Below are 21,432 nucleotides of genomic sequence, written 5' to 3' on the forward strand. Positions count from 1 at the left end.
CTTTGGTACATTGGCCAGATGTCAGCTACAAAGATCCATCTAATATGAATGCTGCAACAGTGATATTGGTTGGGACATCAGGGGGCATGATCTTTAACATCCTAAATGGATATGACGTCATACTGGGTAACTCTCGCTAAATATTTCAGTTTTCTTTTAATTTTCATTTTACAAATACAAACATTTAGTAAAGGGATATCACAATCTCTAACTTCAAACATTTTCCTTTACTGCTGGAATAACTAACAAAATAATTACCATGAAAAAGCCATGGTAAGAACACATCTACATCCCAGCCAGTGTGTACCATTAATCAAAGATGTACTTCCACAGTCACCTGCACAGCAAACAAAACTGTACAATTTCAAAAGGCAGCATATGCTACTTGTGAACTATACTGTATATTTAACATTAAGACTGGTTTCCAAATATTTATTTTTTGGTAACTACTTTCTTACCAAGATGGTTTAATCCTAGGCCAAGTGGAAGCCACCTAGCATAAGTATCCTTTAGCTCCTGTTCTGACTTTTCCATTATGGTCTGTAAAATTGTTGCAGTTACATCTCCATTGCAGGAACCAACTGCAATCATACCACAGGCTAAGGCAGTCACACCCATCACCTAAGAAAACAAACAAGAGGCAAAAGCTCAGGACTATTAAAGATAACATGCAAGTAAAATGTGTGTAACTTTTTACATTTCTGCATAGTTATGAATGCCTGAAAAGACCTGTGGATTTCTGTAACTCTGTAATCTTTTGCAGAGGTTATACAAGTTACAGATTTAAGTGAAATTAGACTTAATTATTCAAATTTCCCATACTTATCAAGTTCAGGAAAATCAATTCCTAAACATAAAATTCTGAGACAGTCACTTCAAATTCTGATTAGATAAGTACTCTTAACAAGGTTACAGTGCAGAAGGAAACAAGTTTCTTCCATGTGTGGGGTGGGATGAAACACCCTCAAAGCAGAATGACCAGCAAAGTTACCTTCACGGCCATTGAACATCCTGCTTGGGAATTAAAAGTATTAGAAAAAAAACATTTTTTGGCACCACATTCCAACACATGGCCTTTTTAGTTATGCCATGCATAACGCTTACAAACTTCTTCTAACAACGGTGTTCCCTCACACATACACACACAGCAATTGAGAAACCTGAACAACGTGGTATGCAAACAGAAAACCATACAGTAACAGACTTACTGTTAAAAACACAAACACAAAGTTAAATGTATAGAATACAGATGCAACAGGAAGGGGAAACTACTTCATCATCATGTTATATTCTGTTATAAACAGTACATCATACAACTGTATTAACCCCCCCCCCCCCCCCAAAAAAAAATTGAGCAGCAAATCTCATCACAGTCTTATCCATCTGAAAGGAAGCTTGGTTACTACAACATTAACTATAGGATGGCTGTCCCAAAACATTTTCCATCTGGACTGAATATCCAATTGGTGATGCTTAACAAATGTCTGCCCAAGCTGCTGTGTAAATCATATCTTGGGCTAAAATTTTCAAGGATACAGAAGTGGTTACAATCCTTCAGAAATGTGCTCTGATAGACATTTTAGCAGCTTAATACGTATTACAGAAATAGCAAACTGTTACACGACTAAAGAAGGCATGACTGCATTTCATAAAAGAAAATAAATTAATTTTGTTTTACATTAACATATACCAAATATGTTCAAACTGTTACCAACATATTTAGAAGAGAATTGTCCTTTGCTGCAAGCATTGCCACGAATCACAGTTCAACAGTTTTTTTCCTGCAAAATCTTGTGTTTATGAAGATCTGCAAAAGACCACAGAGATCAAAAACACTCTCAGAAGGGCATCAAGGGGTGAAGAAAATTACTTTTGATCGTTTTTTCTTGTGTTATCTTTGTATAGAACACAGGACTAGCAGAAACAGCAGGAAATGTGCAAAAGTTGCAAATGCATCCACTGCTATCATCACCTTGTCATGCTGAAGTGAGCAGAACACACTAGGGCTGTGTTTTTACAGTTTGATCTCCAGTGTTTCTACTCCTGGAAGATACAGATTATCCGTTGTATTTGCATGCACAACTTTAAGAGATCTCTGAAAGAGTGATGCAAAGCATCCACTAGCTTGTTAGTTCACTTACTTTTCCAGGAATGTTAAGTACTAAGAAAGTGATGATCTTATGTATTGCCCACTGCAAGAAAAGCAATGCCTCTGTCTACTAAAGGGAGGATACAGATTTTGCTTCTCCTTGTTTGTTTAGCTACCACGCAACAGAAAGGCCTTTGCCAGATAAGAAGAGGCCTCAAAAAAAAACATCAATGCCTTTAGGGCCAGAGTTGTTTTCAAGGTGAAGTGGATCATGTGGAGCCCCTTTTTGCAGGAGAGACCCCACAATCATTGGAATACATCTCAGGAAAGTACAGTTTTGTACCTACCATAAATGTAGATGTCCGAACAGGATAGCATCTGCAGTCCTTACAAATGGGTTGTCCTGTCGTCAGGCAGCCCTTCGGTCGGCCGGATTCCAAAGTCTGGGTCTGGCCTCGGCTGGTGTCGCACTTCACCCGACGTCATAGCTGCAGTTCTTCGGGTATAAAGGCATCAGCCGACGCCATTTTCCTCAGTGTTTCTTGCCCCAGATGCCAGTTGCCCTCATGGATAGCTAAATTTTTGGATAAATGCCAATGTTTCCAAATAGTAGAAGGCAAACACAAAAAATAATCACGTATGTACATATATACAAACAAATACACCATAAGAGATCCCCCCCCAGCTAGCTATTAGGTGGGCAAATACCCTAGGAGTACCACAGAGGGGAAGGAGGGTGGGTAATCCTGACTGCAGATGCTATCCTGTTCGGACATCTACATTTATGGTAGGTACAAAACTGTACTATGTCCTTCAAGGATGCATCTGCAGTCCTTACAAATGGGTAGAATACCATAGCTAAACTAGGGGAGGAGGAAGAAGAAATTATGGTGTAGTTAGGATCCCTTGCAAAACAGCAGTGGCAAACCCTGCTCGGGATCTAGAGTATAAAGGTAAGTTATAATGCTTGGCAAATGTATGCAAGGAGGTCCAAGTAGCAGCCTCTATAATGTCCTTGGTAGCCACTCCTCGTAAGAAAGCTGTGGTAGTGGCTGTAGCCCTTGTAGAATGAGGCCTTATGTTCTGTGGAATTTGCTTTCCATGGTAGGAGTAACAGAATCTAATGCAATTTCCTATCCACTTGGAGATTGTCTGTTTGAAATTGCTTTTCCTTCCCTTCCTGTTGCATATGCTACCAGAAGCTGGTCAGATTTTCTATTGCCCTTGGTTCTGTCCAGGTAGTAGCGTAACTGTCTATGTACATCCAAGGTATGCAGCAGTCTTTCCCCCCTGTTCTGTGGATTGGGAAAGAAGATAGGTAGGTGGATTGCCTGGTTTAAAGACACTCTGGATACCACCTTAGGCATAAATGTAGGATTAGTTCTCATGGACACTATCTTGATGGAAGATTAGGAAGGGTTGTACTGCCATTAAAGCCTGTAGTTCGAAACCCTTCTTGCTGAGGTAATTGCCAGCAGGAAAGCAGTTTTCCAGGATAGGTGTTGAAGATCTGCTGTTGCTGCTGGTTCGAAAGGGGGAAGTGTCAATTTTTCTAGTACAAAGTTCAAGTCCCATGCTGGTAATGGTGGTTTCCTAGGAGGTTTTACATTCTTAATTCCTCTCAGAAACTGCCTGAGTAGAGGATCTTGAAAAGACAGGTGGATCGAAGCTGTATTCTGCAGAAATAGCTGATGCATGTATTTTGATGGAGGAATAGGACAGGCCTGTATGGAAAAGCTCTGCCAAATACTCCAGGATGTTGGCAATGTCTACCTTTGACACATCTTTGCCCCTGTCAGTACTCCAAATGAGAAACCTTTTCCATTTTCCTGCATAGTTCCTTCTTGTTGAGGGTCTGCGGGCCTCAAGGATAATGTCTTTAACCCTTTGGGATAAATCTGGGTTAGTTGCTCTTATGTAATGTTCCAGGCAGTCAGTTGCAGAGTTTTCAGGTTTGGATGCAGGATGTTGTAGTTGCTCTGAGTTAACATCAAGGGAATCAGGGGTAGTGTCCACATTCTCCCCCGAGACATGCTCCTTAGTAATGGGTACTAATGTTGTCTTGGCCAGTCTGGAGCAGAATTATCCTTGGACGTTCTTCTTTGATTTTCAATAACACCTTGTGCATCAAAGGAAGAGGTGGGAATGCATATGCTGTCAGGCCTTTCCAATTGAAGGATAGAGAGTCCACCTTCCAAGCAAGTGGGTGGTATGTCCTTGTGCAGAATTTCTTGAGCTGGTGATTGAGTGGGGATGCGAATAGGTCTATTTGTGGTAGTCCCCATTTCTTTGTGATGGCCTTGAAGATGTCCGGGTGTAGCATCCATTCGTGAGCATCCGAGGTAGTTCTGCTTAATATGTCTGCTAGGATGTTTTCTTTTCCCGGTACAAAAATTGCTTGTAACTGAATGTTGTAACTCAGAGCCATATTCCATAGGTCCAGGGCCATTCGGCATAGAGGGTATGAATGAGTGCCTCCCTGTTTGTTGATGTACCACATGACTGTGGTGTTGTCTGTCCTTATCATCAACTGGCCTTCTTGGAGGAATGGTCTGAAGTTCTGGATTGCTAGTTGTACTGCCAGCGTTTCTTTTTGATTTATGTGCAGGTGCAGCTGCTCTGAAGTCCATAAGCCTTGTATGCACTTGTCCAGCATGTGGGCCCCCCAACCGAGGTCTGAGGCGTCCGTTGTGATGGTTTGGCTTGTTTGAATGTTGTGGAAGGACAAACCTGGGTTTGACTGACATGCCTGAGCCCACCATAGGAACTCTTGTTTCAGGCATGGAATTAGTGGTATTTCGGTTTCTAAGCTGTGCCTGTGTTGAGACCATAAATTCTTTAGGTACCACTGTAGCTTTCTCATATGCAGTCTGGCATGGGGGACCAGGATTATGCAGGATGCCATGAAGCCCAAGGCCTGCAGTACTTTCCTTGATGTTAGTTTGTTCTGCTTTGTTAATGCCAAAAAGTAGAGAGGAAGTTGTTCTTGTTTTTCTGCAGTTAGGAATGCCATCTGTTTTACTGTGTCCAATTCTGCACCTAAGAAGGTTATTGTTTGGGATGGTATCAGTCTTGACTTTTTTATGTTGACTGTGTATCCCAGGGCCTGTAGTAAGCAAGTGACTCTTTGTAAGTCTTCTGTTAGCTTGTTTTTGTTGTCCACTTGTATCAGGCAGTCGTCCAGGTATGGATAAATTTGGATTCCCTGAAGCCTGCAGTGAGCGATTACTGATGCCAGGCATTTCGTGAACACTCTGGGCGCAGTAGATAAGCCAAAGGGCAATGCTGAGAATTGATAATGCTCTGATCCTGCAAGAAATCTGAGGTATCTTCTGCAATGTGGTCGTATGGGGACGTGCAGGTATGCCTCCTTGAGATCTAGAGTTACCAGCCAATACTCCTTGCCCAGCATGGGAAGAAGTTGCTGTAGGGTCAGCATTTTGAATTTTGGAACAATGATGAATGTGTTTAAAGCGGACAGGTCGAGAATAGGCCTCCAATTTTTTTCTTTTCTTGGTACCAGGAAGAGTCTGGAGTAAAATCCCTTGCCTTGTTCCATAGGTGGTACCCTTTCCACAGCTCTCATCCTTGCTAAATGAGCTATTTGTTTTTGAGCTTCTGTCTTTTGATTTGGTGGTAGGTTTGGCATTCCTCTTTTTCCGGGTAAAGTGTGGAAATGAAACCTGTAGCCTTGGTCTATAGTTTGCAAAATCCACTTGTCTCTTGTGATATAGTGCCAGTTTTTTGAAAATAATGCTAACTTTCCGCCTAAGGGTGCTGCTATTTGTTCCCTGGTAGGCGGTGTCAAAGCCAAGTCACTGTGATTGTCCTGTTGCAGTGGTAGTGGTTGTGTCTGTGCCTCGTTGGTTGTTACCTTGCCACTGGCGTCCCCTGTAGGCACCTCCTCTGGATTGATTTCTGCCTCTTGAACGCCTATTCCTGCCTCTCTGTGTTTTAGAGGAGTCTGGAAAGGACCAAATAATTGGAAGGCCAGTTCCTGCTAAACCTTGGAGGCTGAACCTGTAAGAAATCTTTTACTGTTTGTACAGATTTTGCCTTCTCTTCCATTTTCTTCAGTACCTGTTGGGCAGGAGAACCAAATAAACTGACCTTATCCATAGGAGCATCTAATAGCTTTGCTTTAACATGATCCGGCAAGACCTGTTCTTTCAACCATGCATGCCTTCTTATAACTGTGCCAGTCATGGCTGATCTAAATGAAGCCTCCAGTGCATCATAGCCACATTTTAAGGAATGGTTACTAACCTGCTGAATGTTATTCACCATTTCTAGAACATATTTCTTATCTAAAGAATCATCCGAGGACAGTTTCTTAGTTAACTGATCAAGCATAAACTCTTGGTATTGGATCATATGAAACTGACAGTTCAATGCTCTAGCTGAGAGAGTAGCAGAGGTGTATACTTTTTTACCCCATCTCTCTAAGGACCTGGATTCCCTTTCAGAAGGGAGAGGGGTTTTAGCTGAGGTCGAAGCTACTGCCTTAGGCCCCTGGGAGATAGTCTCAGGATCTGCGAAAGGAGCCTTGTATAAATGGTGATGAGTGTCCGGGACCCTGTAGAACCTATCGGGCTTAGCAGGGGCTGGAGGTAAAGTATCAGGAGCAGTGCAAGCATCATTAAAAGCATCATCCACAACAGGAAGAACTGGAGGTATAGCTAAAGGCCTATGTTGCGGTAAGTGTAAAAGGTCCTAAGCCTTTTCCTTGAATCTGAGAAATCTTGCCCCTGCCATTGGAATTGCTCTCTCATGGCATGTAAAGTTTCCCCAAAGAAAATTCCTCTGGTGGAGAAGCAGAAGGAATCGATTCTTCAGCATCGGAATCTTCATAAGTAGAAAAAGGAGCCTCTGGATGGTCTGTATTGTCTGTATCATCAGAAGAGTCATCTGAGGACACTGGCTCAGGGGGCTCTGCTCTAGGTCTCTTTTCTGGAGGTTGAGAGGCCCTGTCTGGGTGAGATTGGGATCCCCTTATTAAAGAGATGAGATTCTCTGCCAGAGTAAGCATTTGGGAACTGGAACTGGGCCTGTGAGAGGGGGGCTTAACAGGCACAGACTTAGAAGTTTTGGCTGCTTTAGCCCTGGCAAAGGCCTTTATAGACATGGCTGCAGGAGGCCTAGCAGCACCACGTGCTGGGGTAGAAACATCCAAAGGGATGGTGTCCGATAAGTCTTGTGAAACCACAGTAGTAGGTAAAACTTCAGAGGCCGATTCAACTAGGGTAGAGGGGGCCTCGGTAGTAGTCATGGATTCGGCTGAAGATTGAACCGTTTGCTCGGTTTCGGCCGAAACCGAGACACCCGCGGTTTGCTTAACCGTGGTTTCGGCCGAAACCGCGGACCGCGAGTGTCGGTCCTTTTCTTTGCGTTTCTTAACAATTTGAGTAGTCGGAGGATCCGACGGCATTATGTACGCAAAATCTGAGCCGAAAAACTGTTCAGCAAACTCCGACCGACATCTAAGCGTTCGTCGGTTGAAAGAAGCACAGGCTAAACAAGCTGCTACGTCGTGGTCTGGGCCTAAACAAGGTAAGCAGTAAGAGTGGAAATCTTTATGAGGTATTTGTTTCCCACAAGTTAAACAGTTATTCACTTTTTCTGACATCGGCTGAGGCAAGAAAGAGTCCTCAACGGGGTACTTAGCTTTTTAGAAGTCTTCGAAGTAGTATTCGGTAGTAGTAATCTCTGGATCTGACCGACCAGCACTTGCGAACAGCTTCTGCTTCGGGCGCCACGCAGCAAGAAAGACTGAGGAAAATGGCGTCAGCTGATGCCTTTATACCCGAAGAACTGCAGCTATGACGTCGGGTGAAGTGCGACACCAGCCGAGGCCAGACCCAGACTTTGGAATCCGGCCGACCGAAGGGCTGCCTGACGACAGGACAACCCATTTGTAAGGACTGCAGATGCATCCTCGAAGGACATCAACAATCTCAGGATCCAAAAACATGTCATAGAAGCCAGAGTGTGAAGGGGTGCCATGTCACCCAATACACAGTGGATATAAAAAGTTTACACACACCTGTTAAAATGCCAGTTTTTTGTGATATAAAAAAATGAGACCACAATAAATCATTTCAAAAATTTTCCCACCTTTTATGTGACCTATAACCTGTACAATTCAATTGAAAAACAATGTTAGGAGAAAAATATAAAAAAAATAAAAAATCTACAATACGCTGGTTGCATAAGTGTGCACACCCTTAAACTAATACTTTGTTGTCTGTGTACACCCTTAAACTAATACTTTGTTGAAGCACCTTTTGATTAACTACAGCATTCAGTCTTCTTGGGTAGGAGTCGATCAGCATGACTGCGAGGGCATCTCTTGCGCACAGCTGTCTTCAGGTCACCCCACAGATTTTCTATTGGATTTAGGTCTGGGTTCTGGTTGGGCCATTCCAAACTTTAATTTTCTTCTGGTGAAGCCATTCTTTTGTTGATATGGATGTATGCTTGAGGTCATTGTCATGCTGAAAGGTGAAATTCCTCTTTATCTTCAGCTTTCTAGCAGATGCCTGAAGGTTTTGGACCAAAATTGACAGTTATTTGGGAACTGTTCATAATTCCCTCCACCTTGACTAAAGCCCCAGTTCCAGCTGAAGTAAAGCAACGCCAAAGCATGATACGGCCACCATCATGCTTCATCATGGGGATGGTGTTCTTTTTGGTGATGTGAAGTATTGTTTTTGCACCAAATGTACCTTTTGGAATTGCGGCCAAAAAGCTCAACCTTGGTCTCATCAGACCATAACAAGAAGTTATGTACTCACCATAACGTTCAATGTATGTAGTCCATCTCGCCTCACATTCTTACCCATGGGTTCGGAGCCGAATATCGGCTCCAACTCGGCCTATTTTACTAGCTCAAAAGTCTCCGATTGGCTGGGCTAAGAGGGTATCCCATAGTACACTGCTTCACATCCCCAGATCTAGTTTGCTGCAAACAACTCAGTTATTGCATACATAACACACATCCATACAAACAAAAATATCCAAACAAATTAATCAAAGGGACTCTGCATGATAACATTTTTTCTCCAAATCCTCCAGGCAGGGGGGAAGGCGGGAGGGTAAGTAAGAATGTGAGGTGAGATGGACTACATACATCGAACGCTATGGTGAGTACATAACTTCTTGAAGTTATGTAGTCCTATCTCGCCTACATTATTACCCATGGGACAGCGTCCCTAGCACCTACAACCCGGGTGGCTCATAGGAAAACACTCCTGAGAACTGTGGAGTCAAATGAAGATCTGTCCCTGGAAACCACGTCCAATTTGTAAAGAGAGACAAAAGTGTGAGGAGAAGCCCAAGTGGCCGTAGCACATATATCATCCATCGACAATCTAGCTTGATAGGCTGTGAATGTGGAAACAGCTCTTGTGGAGTGGGCTTTAGGTGGAAAGGGCAAAGTTTTACCTGCTGTGTGATAGATGAAGGAAATACAGCTGGCTATTCATCTAGAGATTGTGACCTTGGATACCAGAGAACCAAGCCGGTTTTCGGAAAAGGAGACAAAGAGTTGGTCAGATTTCCAAATCTCTTTTGTCCGATAGAAATAGAAGCGTAACTGTCTATGTACATCTAGTTGGTGAAATCTGAATTCTGCCTTGTTGGAAAAAATGGGGAAGAAAACTAGCAGCTCAACAGACTGATTTATATTAGACAGGGAAGCCACTTTGGGAAGAAAAGACGGGTTTGGTCTAAGGGAGACTCTGTCTTTATGGAAAATCAAATATGGGGGGTTGATGGAAAGGGCTTGGATTTCGGAAACCCGCCTCGCTGAAGTGATAGCTATTAAAAAGGCTGTTTTCCAGGTTAGAAACTTTAACTCGCAGGTAGCTGCAGGCTCGAAGGGAGGAAGAGTGAGGGCTTGAAGAACAAAATTGAGGTCCCAGGGCATAACAGGTTGTGATACTGGGGAACGAAGCAATAGGGTACCTTTAAGGAAGGCTTTACATAGTCTGTGTGCCATAAGGCTAGGTTCATTGGCCACATGGAAGTTTGATATAGCCGCCAGCTGAACTTTGATGGTGGCTGAAGTGGACCCCTGACAGAACAATATAGACAAAAATTCCAAAACAGAATCAATTGGAGCAGTGTAGGGATCAATGCCTCTGGAATGAGCCCAAATAGAGAATCTTTTCCATTTGCTAAAGTAGATTTTTCTAGTGGATGGTTTATGAGAGGACGACAAAATATGGACTACGTCTGGCAAAAAATTATGACATCTGACTAAGGATGGAAGTTGAGTAGCCAGGCTGTCAGCCGGAGTGTCCTCAGAGAGGGGTGGAGCTTTCCCGACATGTGTGCCAGTAAGTCTGGAAGGGGTTCCAGAATCCAAGGAGTATCCACAAGGTAGGGTTGAAGGAAGGGGAACCATACTTGACGAGGCCAGTGTGGGGCAATCAGAATCATCCTGCTTCCCAAGGATTGCGCTTTCTGAATCACCCTTGAGAGAAGGGGAAACGGAGGGAAAGCATAAAGCAGACTGGAGGGCCAATTGTGAGCTAGAGCGTCCCTGGGTGATTCCCCCGGTAGGGGGGGGATCAGCGAGAATTAGTTGCTGCATTTCGCATTGAGGGGGCTGGCAAAAAGATCGCAGCAAGGTTGACCCTATCTGCTGAAGATTCGCTCTACCAGGCGATTCAGGGACTACTTGTAGGGCATAAGAATCGCCCTGCTTAGCTCGTCTGCTATCACATTGGTCTTCCCTGGGATGTGCATTGCCACTAGAAACCGTTGGGAAGCTATTGCCCACTGCCACACGCGCATGGCCTCCCTGCATAGTGGATAAGATCTGGTTCCTCCTTGCTTGTTGAGATACCACACTACAGACATGTTGTCTGAGTGTATCGCAATGGTCCCTAAGGGGAAGACTTCTTGAAGTGCCTGCAACGCAAGAAGCACTGCTCTCATCTCCAGGAAGTTTATGTGCAAATATATCTCGTGCTCTTGCCATGTGCCTTGGACCATCCTGCCGAGATAATACCCCCCCCCCCCCATCTGGGAGGCATCCGTAGTCACTGTGGCCACAGGGACGGGTGGAACAAAGGGTTTTCCTACATTCAAGTTGTTGGTGCACAGCCACCAACGGAGGTCCTGCTTGCATTTGTCTGTTATTAGGATTGGATGGGATAGTGGAAGTCTTTGGAGAGACCATTGAACAAAGAGGAGCCATTAAAGAATTCTCATGTGTAATCTCGCTAACGGGACCAACATGATAGTAGCTGCCATGGTCCCTAGGAGTTGAAGAATAAGTCTTGCCTTTGCATGTCTCAGAGGCATCAGTGTGAGAATTTGTTGTTGCAACCCTGTGATCCTTTCTTGTGGTAGGAACGCTCGCATTTGAGTGGTGTCCAGCTCTGCTCCTATAAAGGTGACACGCTGTAAGGGCAACAAGACATATTTTTTCCAGTTTATCGTAATGCCTAACTGGTGACATAGGCTGATGGCAGTGTCCCTGGTCTGAATTAGTAGATGCCTGGTGAGGGCGGTGAGGAGCCAGTCGTCCAGGTACGGAAACACCTGGAATCCTTGACGTCTCAAGTGAGCAGTCACCACTGCCATACACTTGGTAAACACCCTGGGAGCTGTGGTGAGACCAAAGGGCAGGGCTCGAAACTGGAAATGTCTGGCTCCCAGCCGGAAGCATAGATGACACCTGGATGCTCTGTCCATTTTGATATGGTAGTAAGCATCCTTCAGGTCGATGGAGCACATCCATACTTCCTTTCCCAACAATGGGAGAACAGCTTCTAGGGTGACCATACGGAATTTGGACTTGTGTACGTAATGGTTGAGTTGACTGAGATTTAGTATGGGTCTCAGGTCCCCTGTTCTTTTCGGCACCAAAAAGAATCTTGAGTAAGTCCCTAATCTGATCTGGTCTGAGGGGACTGCTTGGATGACCCTTTTTCTAGCAGCTGAGATACCTATGAGGCTGCTTGATCCCTTTGACGGTGGAACGTCTGGGATTCTTCTGATGGGAGGGGGTACTGAACAGAATGGAATGGTGTAACCTCCGGAAATTATCCTTAATACCCATCGGTCCTGGGTGATGTTTTCCCAGGCTTCCGGATACAAGGAAATTCGACCCCCGACTGGCTCCTGAGAAGCACAGTCGGGCACACCCTCAGGAATGAGAGTATAGGGAGCCAAAAAAGGAGTTGCGGTCCCCAGAATTGCGGGGGGCCCCTCTGCCTCTGGGGCGACGTCTCCCTGAATAACTCCCCCCTCCTCTGCCTCGGGAGGGGGTTTCACCTTGTGTGGCAGGAAAAAACCTTTGTGATTTCTTGAACCACATCTTTCCCCCTCGCTGAGCCTTAGGATAAGGCCTAGACGGGAGGGAAAAACGGACCCCTACAGCAGACAGGGTCTTTCCCTCTTGCTCGCACCTGGTGAGGGTGTCTTTCACTTTGGTCCCAAACAAGGAGGAACCATCAAAAGGGGCATCAGTGAAAGAAGACTTGAAGGCCTCCGCAAAGTGACACAGGCGCAGCGAGGCTTGCCTTCTAAGGGCTACACCTGAGCTGGCCGCCCTACGAAATGAGTCGCATGGACGAGTTTGCGATGGAGTTGAGGGTAGAAACCTGTGCGTTGACTGTCTGAGCCACCGCTTCAGGTATGTTACCCGCAAGAGTATCTCCCAACTCCTTAAGGAGATCTCTCTGGAGCCGAGTGAAATGAGATAAGTAGTTCAGCGACCTTAAGGTGAAGGTGGCTGAAGACAAGGTACGCTTCCCGTACCGGTCCATAGTCCTAAACACCTTGTTAGGAGGATGGACCGAAGAGGAAGACTCTGCAACTTTCTTCTGGGTGGCTGCCGCCACCACCATGGCATCTACCAGGACTCCCTTTGTCAGAAATTCTTTTCCGTGAGGGGCGGAGAGAAATTTGTTGGGGCGCCGAGGTACTGGCTCCACAGAATCAGGGTTTTCTCACACCCTTCGACAAACAAGGACAAGAAGTTCATCAAAGGGTGGAGACACCCAGGAGGCGGAAGGTTGAGCGCCAAAAGCCTTAAGGAACACTGACTCCTCCTTGGAAAAGGTTTTGGAAGGCCAGTCTCCTCTTTGTTTCAGTATCTCCAGGATATCGGAGAAGGAAACATCATCAGAGGAAGACTTGGGGGACCCTTCCGATTCCTCGAGGTCAGTATCGAAGTGAAAGACTAATCTTGGGAGTCTATGTGCTTCCTCTTGCACAACTTCTTTTTGGGAGGTTCCTCAGGGACAGGCTCTGAGGGACCTTCAGAAAGTGGGGGACCGCTCGTGGGGGTATCCTTAGGGCCTGGTGCTCTGCTGTCCAAGGATAGATGGGTGTCAGAAGCTCCCGCCGGAGTGGTGGGGGATGGAATGACCGACTTGAGTGACGTAGCTGACGACCTGGCCAGCTCGCTCCGCATGGCCTCGAAGGCAGGTCCCCCCAAATCCGAGGACCGACCAGCTTCCAAGGCCATGACCGGGACTGTGGTCCCCCCTAGCCAATGCACCGAGGGGGAGACTCGGAACCGAAAGATGTCTCAAGGCATCCCCTTCGGGCCCGACAGAGGAGACCCGAGTCTCGAACCCTGTGGACGGAACCGACATGGTCGGAGCAGAGGTTGGCACCGATAAACCCCGAGGGGGTATCGGAGCCAGCGCAGGAACATCACTCTGAGTGGGATATACCGGCTCCAAAAGCAAGGATGGGCTCGGAGGAGAAATCGATGAAACAACCATAGGAATTGGCTCTGGAGCCGACTGGGTCAGAGCCAAAAACAATTTAGCCAACACCGGTGACTGCAGGAGCCTCTGCACCACCCTATCCACATCCAAATCAGAAAGCCTGGAGGATTTGGAGGAGATGGATGGAGACTGAGACCTCTTATCTGGTGAACCAAGCCTCACACTCTGCGACCGGCTCCAAATAGGTTTGGGAATGATCGGAGCGGACGCTGATTCACTTAATACAGACACCTCCTGCAGCCCTGAGGATGGTGGAGCCGAGGAAGCAGTATCCAATATGGTAATTTTCCCCGGAGGCTCCGAAGATGCTGATGGAGCCGGAGACCTTTTCTTGGACTTGGAGGACTTAGATTTTGACTGGGAGCCAAATCTATAGCCTCCTCGAAAGATGGTTTAAGCAGTCCCTTTAAAATCAATTTGTTTTTCCTCTCTTGGAGCACTCTAGGACTGAAGGCGTGGCAAAAACTACACGACTCCTGTAAGTGGATGGCTCCAAGACAGTAAACACAGACAGTGTTGTCCATCTGTGATGGACATTTTATATCCGCACTTTCAAGACTTTTTAAAGCCAGAAGGCTTATGTTCTTTCTGATCCTTAGACATATTCAAAGAGTTAACGACTTCCAATGGGTGCAAGGCACACAGCGCAACTACAGTTAACAATTACCAAAAAAGGGCGGGAAGCCCACTACTTAGAGAGCAGACAGTACCACAGGGAAGAGCGAAGCTCTAAACCAACAAACAATAACAAGAACACAGGGAGAGAACCTCTAACTTAAATGGTTCTCAAAGAAAACAATACACAATGAGAAACAGACAAACTACTGACTAAGGGAGGACTAGGTCCTCTAACTAAAACGGGCCTAGCCCATGGGAACTGTTAGGGATACCACAAAAAACACTACTAAACACGCAAACACAACTATCGCAGCAAAAATAGCCATTAAAATAGCTATTAAAATAGCTTTTGAAGTATGAAGCAAGCAATTTCTCAAGAGAAATAAGTCAAAAAGAGTACTTAGCCATAGCCAAGCGAGACCACGTCCGAGATCTACAAGCGGCAAATGAGATCTGGGGATGTGAAGCAGTGTACTATGGGATACCCTCTTAGCCCAGCCAATCAGAGACTTTTGAGCTAGTAAATAGGCCGAGTCGGAGCAGATATTCGGCTCCAAACCCATGGGTAAGAATGTAGGCAAGATAGGACTACATAACATCACATTTTCCCACATGCTTTTGGGAGACTTGATATATTGTTTTGCAAATTTTAGCCGGGCCTGGGTGTTTTTCTGTGTAAGAAATGGCATCTGTCTTGCAACCTTACCCCATAGTCCACACATATGGAAAATACGGGAGATTGTTGTCACATGTAGTACACAACCAGTACTTGCCAGAAATTCCTGCAGCTCCTTCAGTGTTGCTGTACGTGTCTTGGCAGCCTCCCTGACCAGCTTTCATCTCGTCCTTTCATCAATTTTGGAGGGACATCCAGTTCTTTGCAACGTCACTGTCGTCCCATATTTTCTCCACTTTTTCATGACAGTCTTTTCACTGTGTTCCATGGTATGTCCAATGCTGTGGAATTTTTTTTGTACCCTTCTCCTGACTGATACCTTTCAACAATGAAATCCCTTTGATGCTCTGTAAGCGCTCTGCGAACCACAGCTTTTGCTGTAGCAGGCAACGGAGTAAATGTCAGGAAAATCTTACTAGGACAGCTGAACTTTATTTGGGGTTAATCAGTCTCTCTAACTGATGGTAGGTGTGTACCCAAGAAGACAATGTTGTAATTAAATAAAAAGGTGCTTTAACAAAGTATTAGTTTAAGGGTGTGCGCACACTACCAGCGTATTTTACATTTATTTATTTTTTATACTTTTTCCCCTAACAGATTTGTTTGTTTTTCAATTGAATTGTACAGGTTTATAGGTCACATTAAAGGTGGGAAAAGTTTTGAAATGATTTACTGTGGTCTCATTTTTTATATTATAAAAACCTGGCATTTTAACAGGGGTGTGTAAACTTTTTATATCCACTGTATATATGAATACACTTATGTACTGCATTAACTGAGAGTTTTCTCCTATACTGATACAGTAATGTATGCTTGCATTTTTACAGTCTTACAAGGTTCATATTGGAGCTTTTCTCCCCAGCCTTCATGATAATGGGCAGCCTGTTCAGTCAGACTTCCCAGTAAACAAATGCAAAAAATAAACTCAACTGCAGTAGCATGCCAAGTTGAAAATTTTACTTACTGACCTATTTTCTTGTATTGACTCCCAACTGCCTCACTTTTCAGTGAAAAGAAACAGAGGTGCAAGCTAAGTTTTGCACATCCAAAGGTGAACCCATTACCAGCAGGGACCAACATCTGATTTAGTTCTAGGAAACTCAAGATATGCCTAGGGCTACGAGGAGGACGCTAAAATGTTAAGGACTCTAGACAGCTAACATCTTTTATGAATAAAGAGCTGAACAAAAAATGACTCCCCTGAAGGAAAATGCCAGTATTTAGAATGTGCAATGGGTTTTGGTGCAGAAAGAAAAGACCAACAAGCAAGTTGGTGGGGACTATTCATTACCTCAGGGTTCAGCAGCAACAGTCAGACAACAGAAGCTGGTATGCAAGTGTATGGTTCTTTATAATCATCAGACAAGACACCCCATATTCCACTGCCAGACTTGCATCTGTTCTCAGGTGTTCGTATGACACACACGAGCATGGCAGTCATCAAAGCACAGCATGCATAGCCAGGTCTGAGCTTGGTCACTGCAATGAACTCTCAATAAGAAGGCCAAGACCATTTCTTGAGCCTTCTCCAAGAGAAGTGTTAACACAGATGACTTCCAAGCTGTGTGCTTATAAAGACTATCCTATGAGCAAGACTGCAAAATGTTTTTTTTTCAATTTATGATTGCTCTGTAGGGACTGCAACTGAAAGACTGCACAAAACAGTGTAGTTTCTAGGCAGTCCCTGGAAGGGGCTACCAAAAGCAAAGTCCATTTAAATCAATCAACATATGGAGATCCCGCTCCTGCAAGGTTTTTGCCATCACCAGCTTGAAAAAAAGACCTCAAATGCAGAAGAAAATATGGCAACACTTTGAATGCCCCAGAAAAAAATGGGAGAAGTCTCCTGTAAGGAACCCGTGATGAAGTGCTGAAAGTTTACCAAAATACTCCGCAACATTATCCAGGTGTCCTGAGGAGCAGAGGTATGAAACCCTACAGAGAGCCCATCAAAAACAGAAAGGAACAAACAAGAGTAACAATAGGACTCTTTTTCCTTTCTTAAAAAAAAGAATCACTATAGCACTACAGTCTAGGCATATTCCAACAATTTTACTGAGATGAACTAATCAACCAGTGGAACTCTTCTGTAATGCTGCAGAACATGCTGGAAAGAATTCAGTTCTAGAAACCACCAGGATCTCTAAACACCATGAGCAGCCCTAGACTAGGTTCAGAAGTGTTAAGAGGTAAACTCTAGTACTATCCTTATGAGAGAATTTAAGGATGACTTAACTAGCAATGGAAAGGCAAGTCGGTGGCACTTTAAAGATTTCTTCAAACCAAAAGGATGTCCTTTCCCCTTGTGTGGTTGCCCAAACTTAGAAAAGAAAGGAAAAGATATGGAAAGAGCAGGGGATAAATGTCCTCCACAGAGGTGAAGGCCTGACTCCTCAGGAGATTACTAGCTGCTTTTCAAAAATCGGGTGACAGAGCAACTCCCCAAAAGACAAAAGAAAATGGCATCAGCTACTTTGCTCCTAAGTTTCTCCTTTACAGAGCATAACCTCAGTCATGGTATCCTGCATAGGCACCTACTTGTGCCTATTGCCCTCACGAAAGCAACAGCACAGTCAAAAATACTGTACGAAAACTGGTAACCTAGTAAAAACGCTGTAGCCAGAGTGTCAAGAAGATTCTCCTTCGGCCCAGACTTTGGTGGTCCTCAAGCTTATTCAAAGACCTCCTAACAAAGCAGGACTAGAACTTGTCTATCTCAGGAACAACAATCCCAGGATGCAAAGACATGTCATAGAAGCCAGAGTGTGAGGGAGTGATACATCACCCAGTATGCACAGAAATAAACTTAACTGCAGTATCAAGCAAAGTTGAAAATGTTATGTATGACCTGTGTCAGGTGTCATGTACCCCCAACTGCTTCATCATTCACTGAAAAGTACAGGTGCAAACTCAAGTTTTGCATACCGAAGTGTGAGCTCATTACTAGCAGGGACCAACTCTGGATTTAGCTTTAGGAAGCTGAAGGCCTCAGATCTGCAGAGTGCCCGTCTTTACAGCAAGGCTCTAAGTTACACCTGAAGCTATAAACAGCCACTCACGTGTTAAGGGCTCTAGACAATTAACATCTTTTTTTTTTGGCAAAAATCAGACCAAAAGCTTCACCTTTTCTAGGGGAAAAATTAAATGGTTGGCATCCGCAGCAGCAGTTAATGCTGTGCTCCACCCAGAGACAAAGGAAATACCAGTGGGGTTTTTGGATGATACTTTCATAGTCACACAAAGTAAGTTGGTGTACAGGGATACAGACATAGAACATTACTAACAACTTCAATAATCAACACATGGGCTGTGCAAATGGCAGAAAAAGGCATGTTTTTGTGTAACTGACATTTTACAATATGGAATGCATCAGTACACACATACAAAAGACCATGAACATAACCGAGATGTACTCAACGACAGTCACAAAGAAAAGTCAACAGTGTTAAATATTTTGCAAAACGTTTGTGTGAACATCCTGATTGTGAAGCAGACGAATAGCTCTATTCCTGCACTTCTGGTGGGGGGGACAATGAAATGATTCTCAACTGCCATCCTATATATGATTGATTGTTCTGTTTCACACCTGAAGTGTGTGTATGTGGGGATGGAAAGAGTTCTGGCTCTCCCATGAACCTGAACTAAGAATAAGTAATCAATAAATCCACCTTGGGGCCCATAATGAAATCTCTACATGAAAAAGTACAGTTGTGTACACTTACCATAAATATAGATGTTCGAGTGTATTCACTGTTGCAGTTATTACATTTGGGTTATCCTGCTGGCAGGTTGCCCTCAGTCGGCCTGAATTCCAAAGTCTTGGGTCCTGCGTCAGTTGCTGTCACCTCTTCCCTGACGTCAGGTCGTCAGGGGTATATAAAAGATGCAGCAGATGCCATTTTATTCAGTTTTTCTTGCCCCAGATGTCAGATGCCCCCAAAAGGGTAGGCTAAAAGTAAGTAAATAAAACATACATGCACCAAAATAATATTTACCTTCATCTATAAGCAAATACACCACCTAGCTTGTATAGATTAGAAAAGTAAAGAAAAGTTCCAGCAAAAATAAGGGGGATGGCGGGTTGGTAACCTGGACTGCAACAGTGAATACACTCGAACATCTACATTTATGGTAAGTGTACACAACTGTACTATGTTCTTAGTGTTTCACTGTTGCAGTCATTACATTTGGGTTGAGTCCCAAAGCTATGGTTGGGGGGCTGGAGCTAAACAGCATTAGGAGCGGCTATGAGGCCCTGCAGAACTGCAGTGGCAAAGCCTGCCCTGGATTTAGGAGGCAGATTGCAATGTTTTGTAAAGGTATGCACTGAGCTCCAAGTAGCAGCCTCTAAAATGTCTTTGGTTGGCACTCCCCTGAGAAAGGCTGAAGAAGTGGCTGCAGCTCTGGCTGAATGTGGCCTAATGCCCTTAGGCACTGGTTTGCCATGCTGTGAGTAGCAGAAACGAATGCTGTGACCTATCCACTTTGAAATAGTCTGCTTGGAGATGGCCTTTCCTTGTGATGCTGCGGCATATGCCACTAGTAATTGTTCTTTCTGAAAACTTTAGTTTTGTCCAGGTAGAATCTAAGTTGTCTGTGTACGTCCAAAGAGTGCAGAATTTTCTCCCCCTTGTTCTGTGGATTTGGATAAAAAGTTGCCAAATGAATAGTTTGGTTAAGGGCTACACTGGATACCACCTTAGGCATAAAGGTAGGGTTTATTCTCAGAGAGACATTGTCTGGATAAAAAATGATAAAAAAGGTTCCACAGCCATGACAGCCTGTAGCTCTGAAACTCGTCTTGCAGAAGTTATTGCTAGGAGCAGAGCTGTTTTCCAAGATAAGAACTTTATATCCGCAGTAGCAGCTGGCTCAAAAGGAGGTAAGGTGAGTTTTTCCAAGACATAATTGAGGTCCCATGCAGGTACTGGCATTCTCCTTGGAGGCCTTAAGTTTTTGGCTCCTCTGAGGTATTGCCTTAATAAAAGATGAGAAAAGAGTGGTGGCTCTGTATTGTAATGAGCCGAAATGGCAGAGGCATGGATTTTAATTGATGAAAAAGATAGGCCTTTGTCCAGCATCTCAGTTAAGTATTGCAAAATCTGAGGAATATTTGGGACAGCTGTATCAGTTCCTTGAGCTTGGTTCCAAGCACAAAATCTCTTCCATTTCCCAGCATAGGATTTTCTAGTACTAGGCCTTCTGGCTTCTAAAATGACATCCATCACAGCTTTACTGAGATGTATGGTTTGTATGGCTACATTATGCGCCATGCTGCCAGGTTTAGGGTCCTGAGTTGGCTGTGCAGAAACTGATTATTTTGCTGGGACAGTAGATGAGGTATTTGAGGTAAGGTCCAGGCTGGGAATTGAGACAAGTTCCTTAAGATCGGATACCAGTACTGGCGTGGCCAGTCTGGGGCAATCAGAATCATCTTTGGTTTCTCCTGCCTGACCTTCAGGAGTACCTTGGGGAGGAGAGGCAGTGGAGGAAAGGCATATACTGATAGGTTTGCCCAGTTGAAAGATAAGGCGTCCACTTTCCAAGCTTGTCTGTGATAAGTCCTTGTGCAGAATCTTTTTAGTTGATTGTTTTGAGGGGAGGCAAATAGATCTATGCCCGGGCAAACCCATTTCTTTGTTATCAAGCTGAAGACTTGTGGATCCAGGTGCCACTCGTGGGGATCCATGAGGTTTCTGCTTAGTTCGTCTGCCAGAGTATTTTCCTTTCCTGGCAGGAATTGTGCCTGCAGATGAACTTGGTAAGTCAATGCTATGTCCTATAAAGCCATGGCTTGTCTGCACAGGGGATAAGAATGAGTGCCCCCCTGCTTGTTTATGTACCACATGACTGTGGTGTTGTCTGTCTTCATCAGTTGTTGTCCCGGATGAAGTAGGTCCTTGAAGGCTATCAGGGCAATTTGAACAGCTAGCCTCTCTTTTTGATTGACATGTAGATGCTTTTGGTTTGTGGACCAGGTGCACTGAATGCCTCTTCCTGCCATGTGTGCCCCCCAGGCATAATCTGAAGCATCCGTCATTAGGCTCGGCCTGGCTGGGGGTATTCAGAATGGCTGTCCCTTGTTTTGGTGACAAGCCTTTGTCCATCTAAACTCCTGTTGCAGGCAGGGAATTAGAGTAATCATGGTTTCCAGACTGTGTCAATGTTGTGTCCAGACACTTTTGACGTACCATTGAATTTTCTTCATATGCAGTCTTGCATATGGAATTAGTAAGATGTAGGAAGCCATGAAGCCCAAAGCCTGCAGAATTTTTCTTGCAGATAACTGGGCCTTT

General features: G+C 44.6%; 1 protein-coding gene across 1 annotated transcript in view; it reads right to left on the bottom strand.

Annotated features, from left to right (window-relative positions):
• Positions 1-21,432, bottom strand: part of PSMD2 (proteasome 26S subunit ubiquitin receptor, non-ATPase 2) — a 1,781,804-nt gene that overhangs the window by 914,690 nt on the left and 845,682 nt on the right. Inside the window, exon 13 of the mRNA XM_044070442.1 lies at positions 459-621. Within this exon, the coding sequence (XP_043926377.1) occupies positions 459-621 (163 nt within the window). The remainder of the gene's footprint in view (positions 1-458; positions 622-21,432) is intronic.

The sequence above is a fragment of the Protopterus annectens genome, chromosome 4.part1 (assembly GCF_019279795.1).
Source record: "Protopterus annectens isolate FY-2018-M chromosome 4.part1, PAN1.0, whole genome shotgun sequence".
NCBI lineage: Eukaryota > Metazoa > Chordata > Ceratodontiformes > Protopteridae > Protopterus > Protopterus annectens.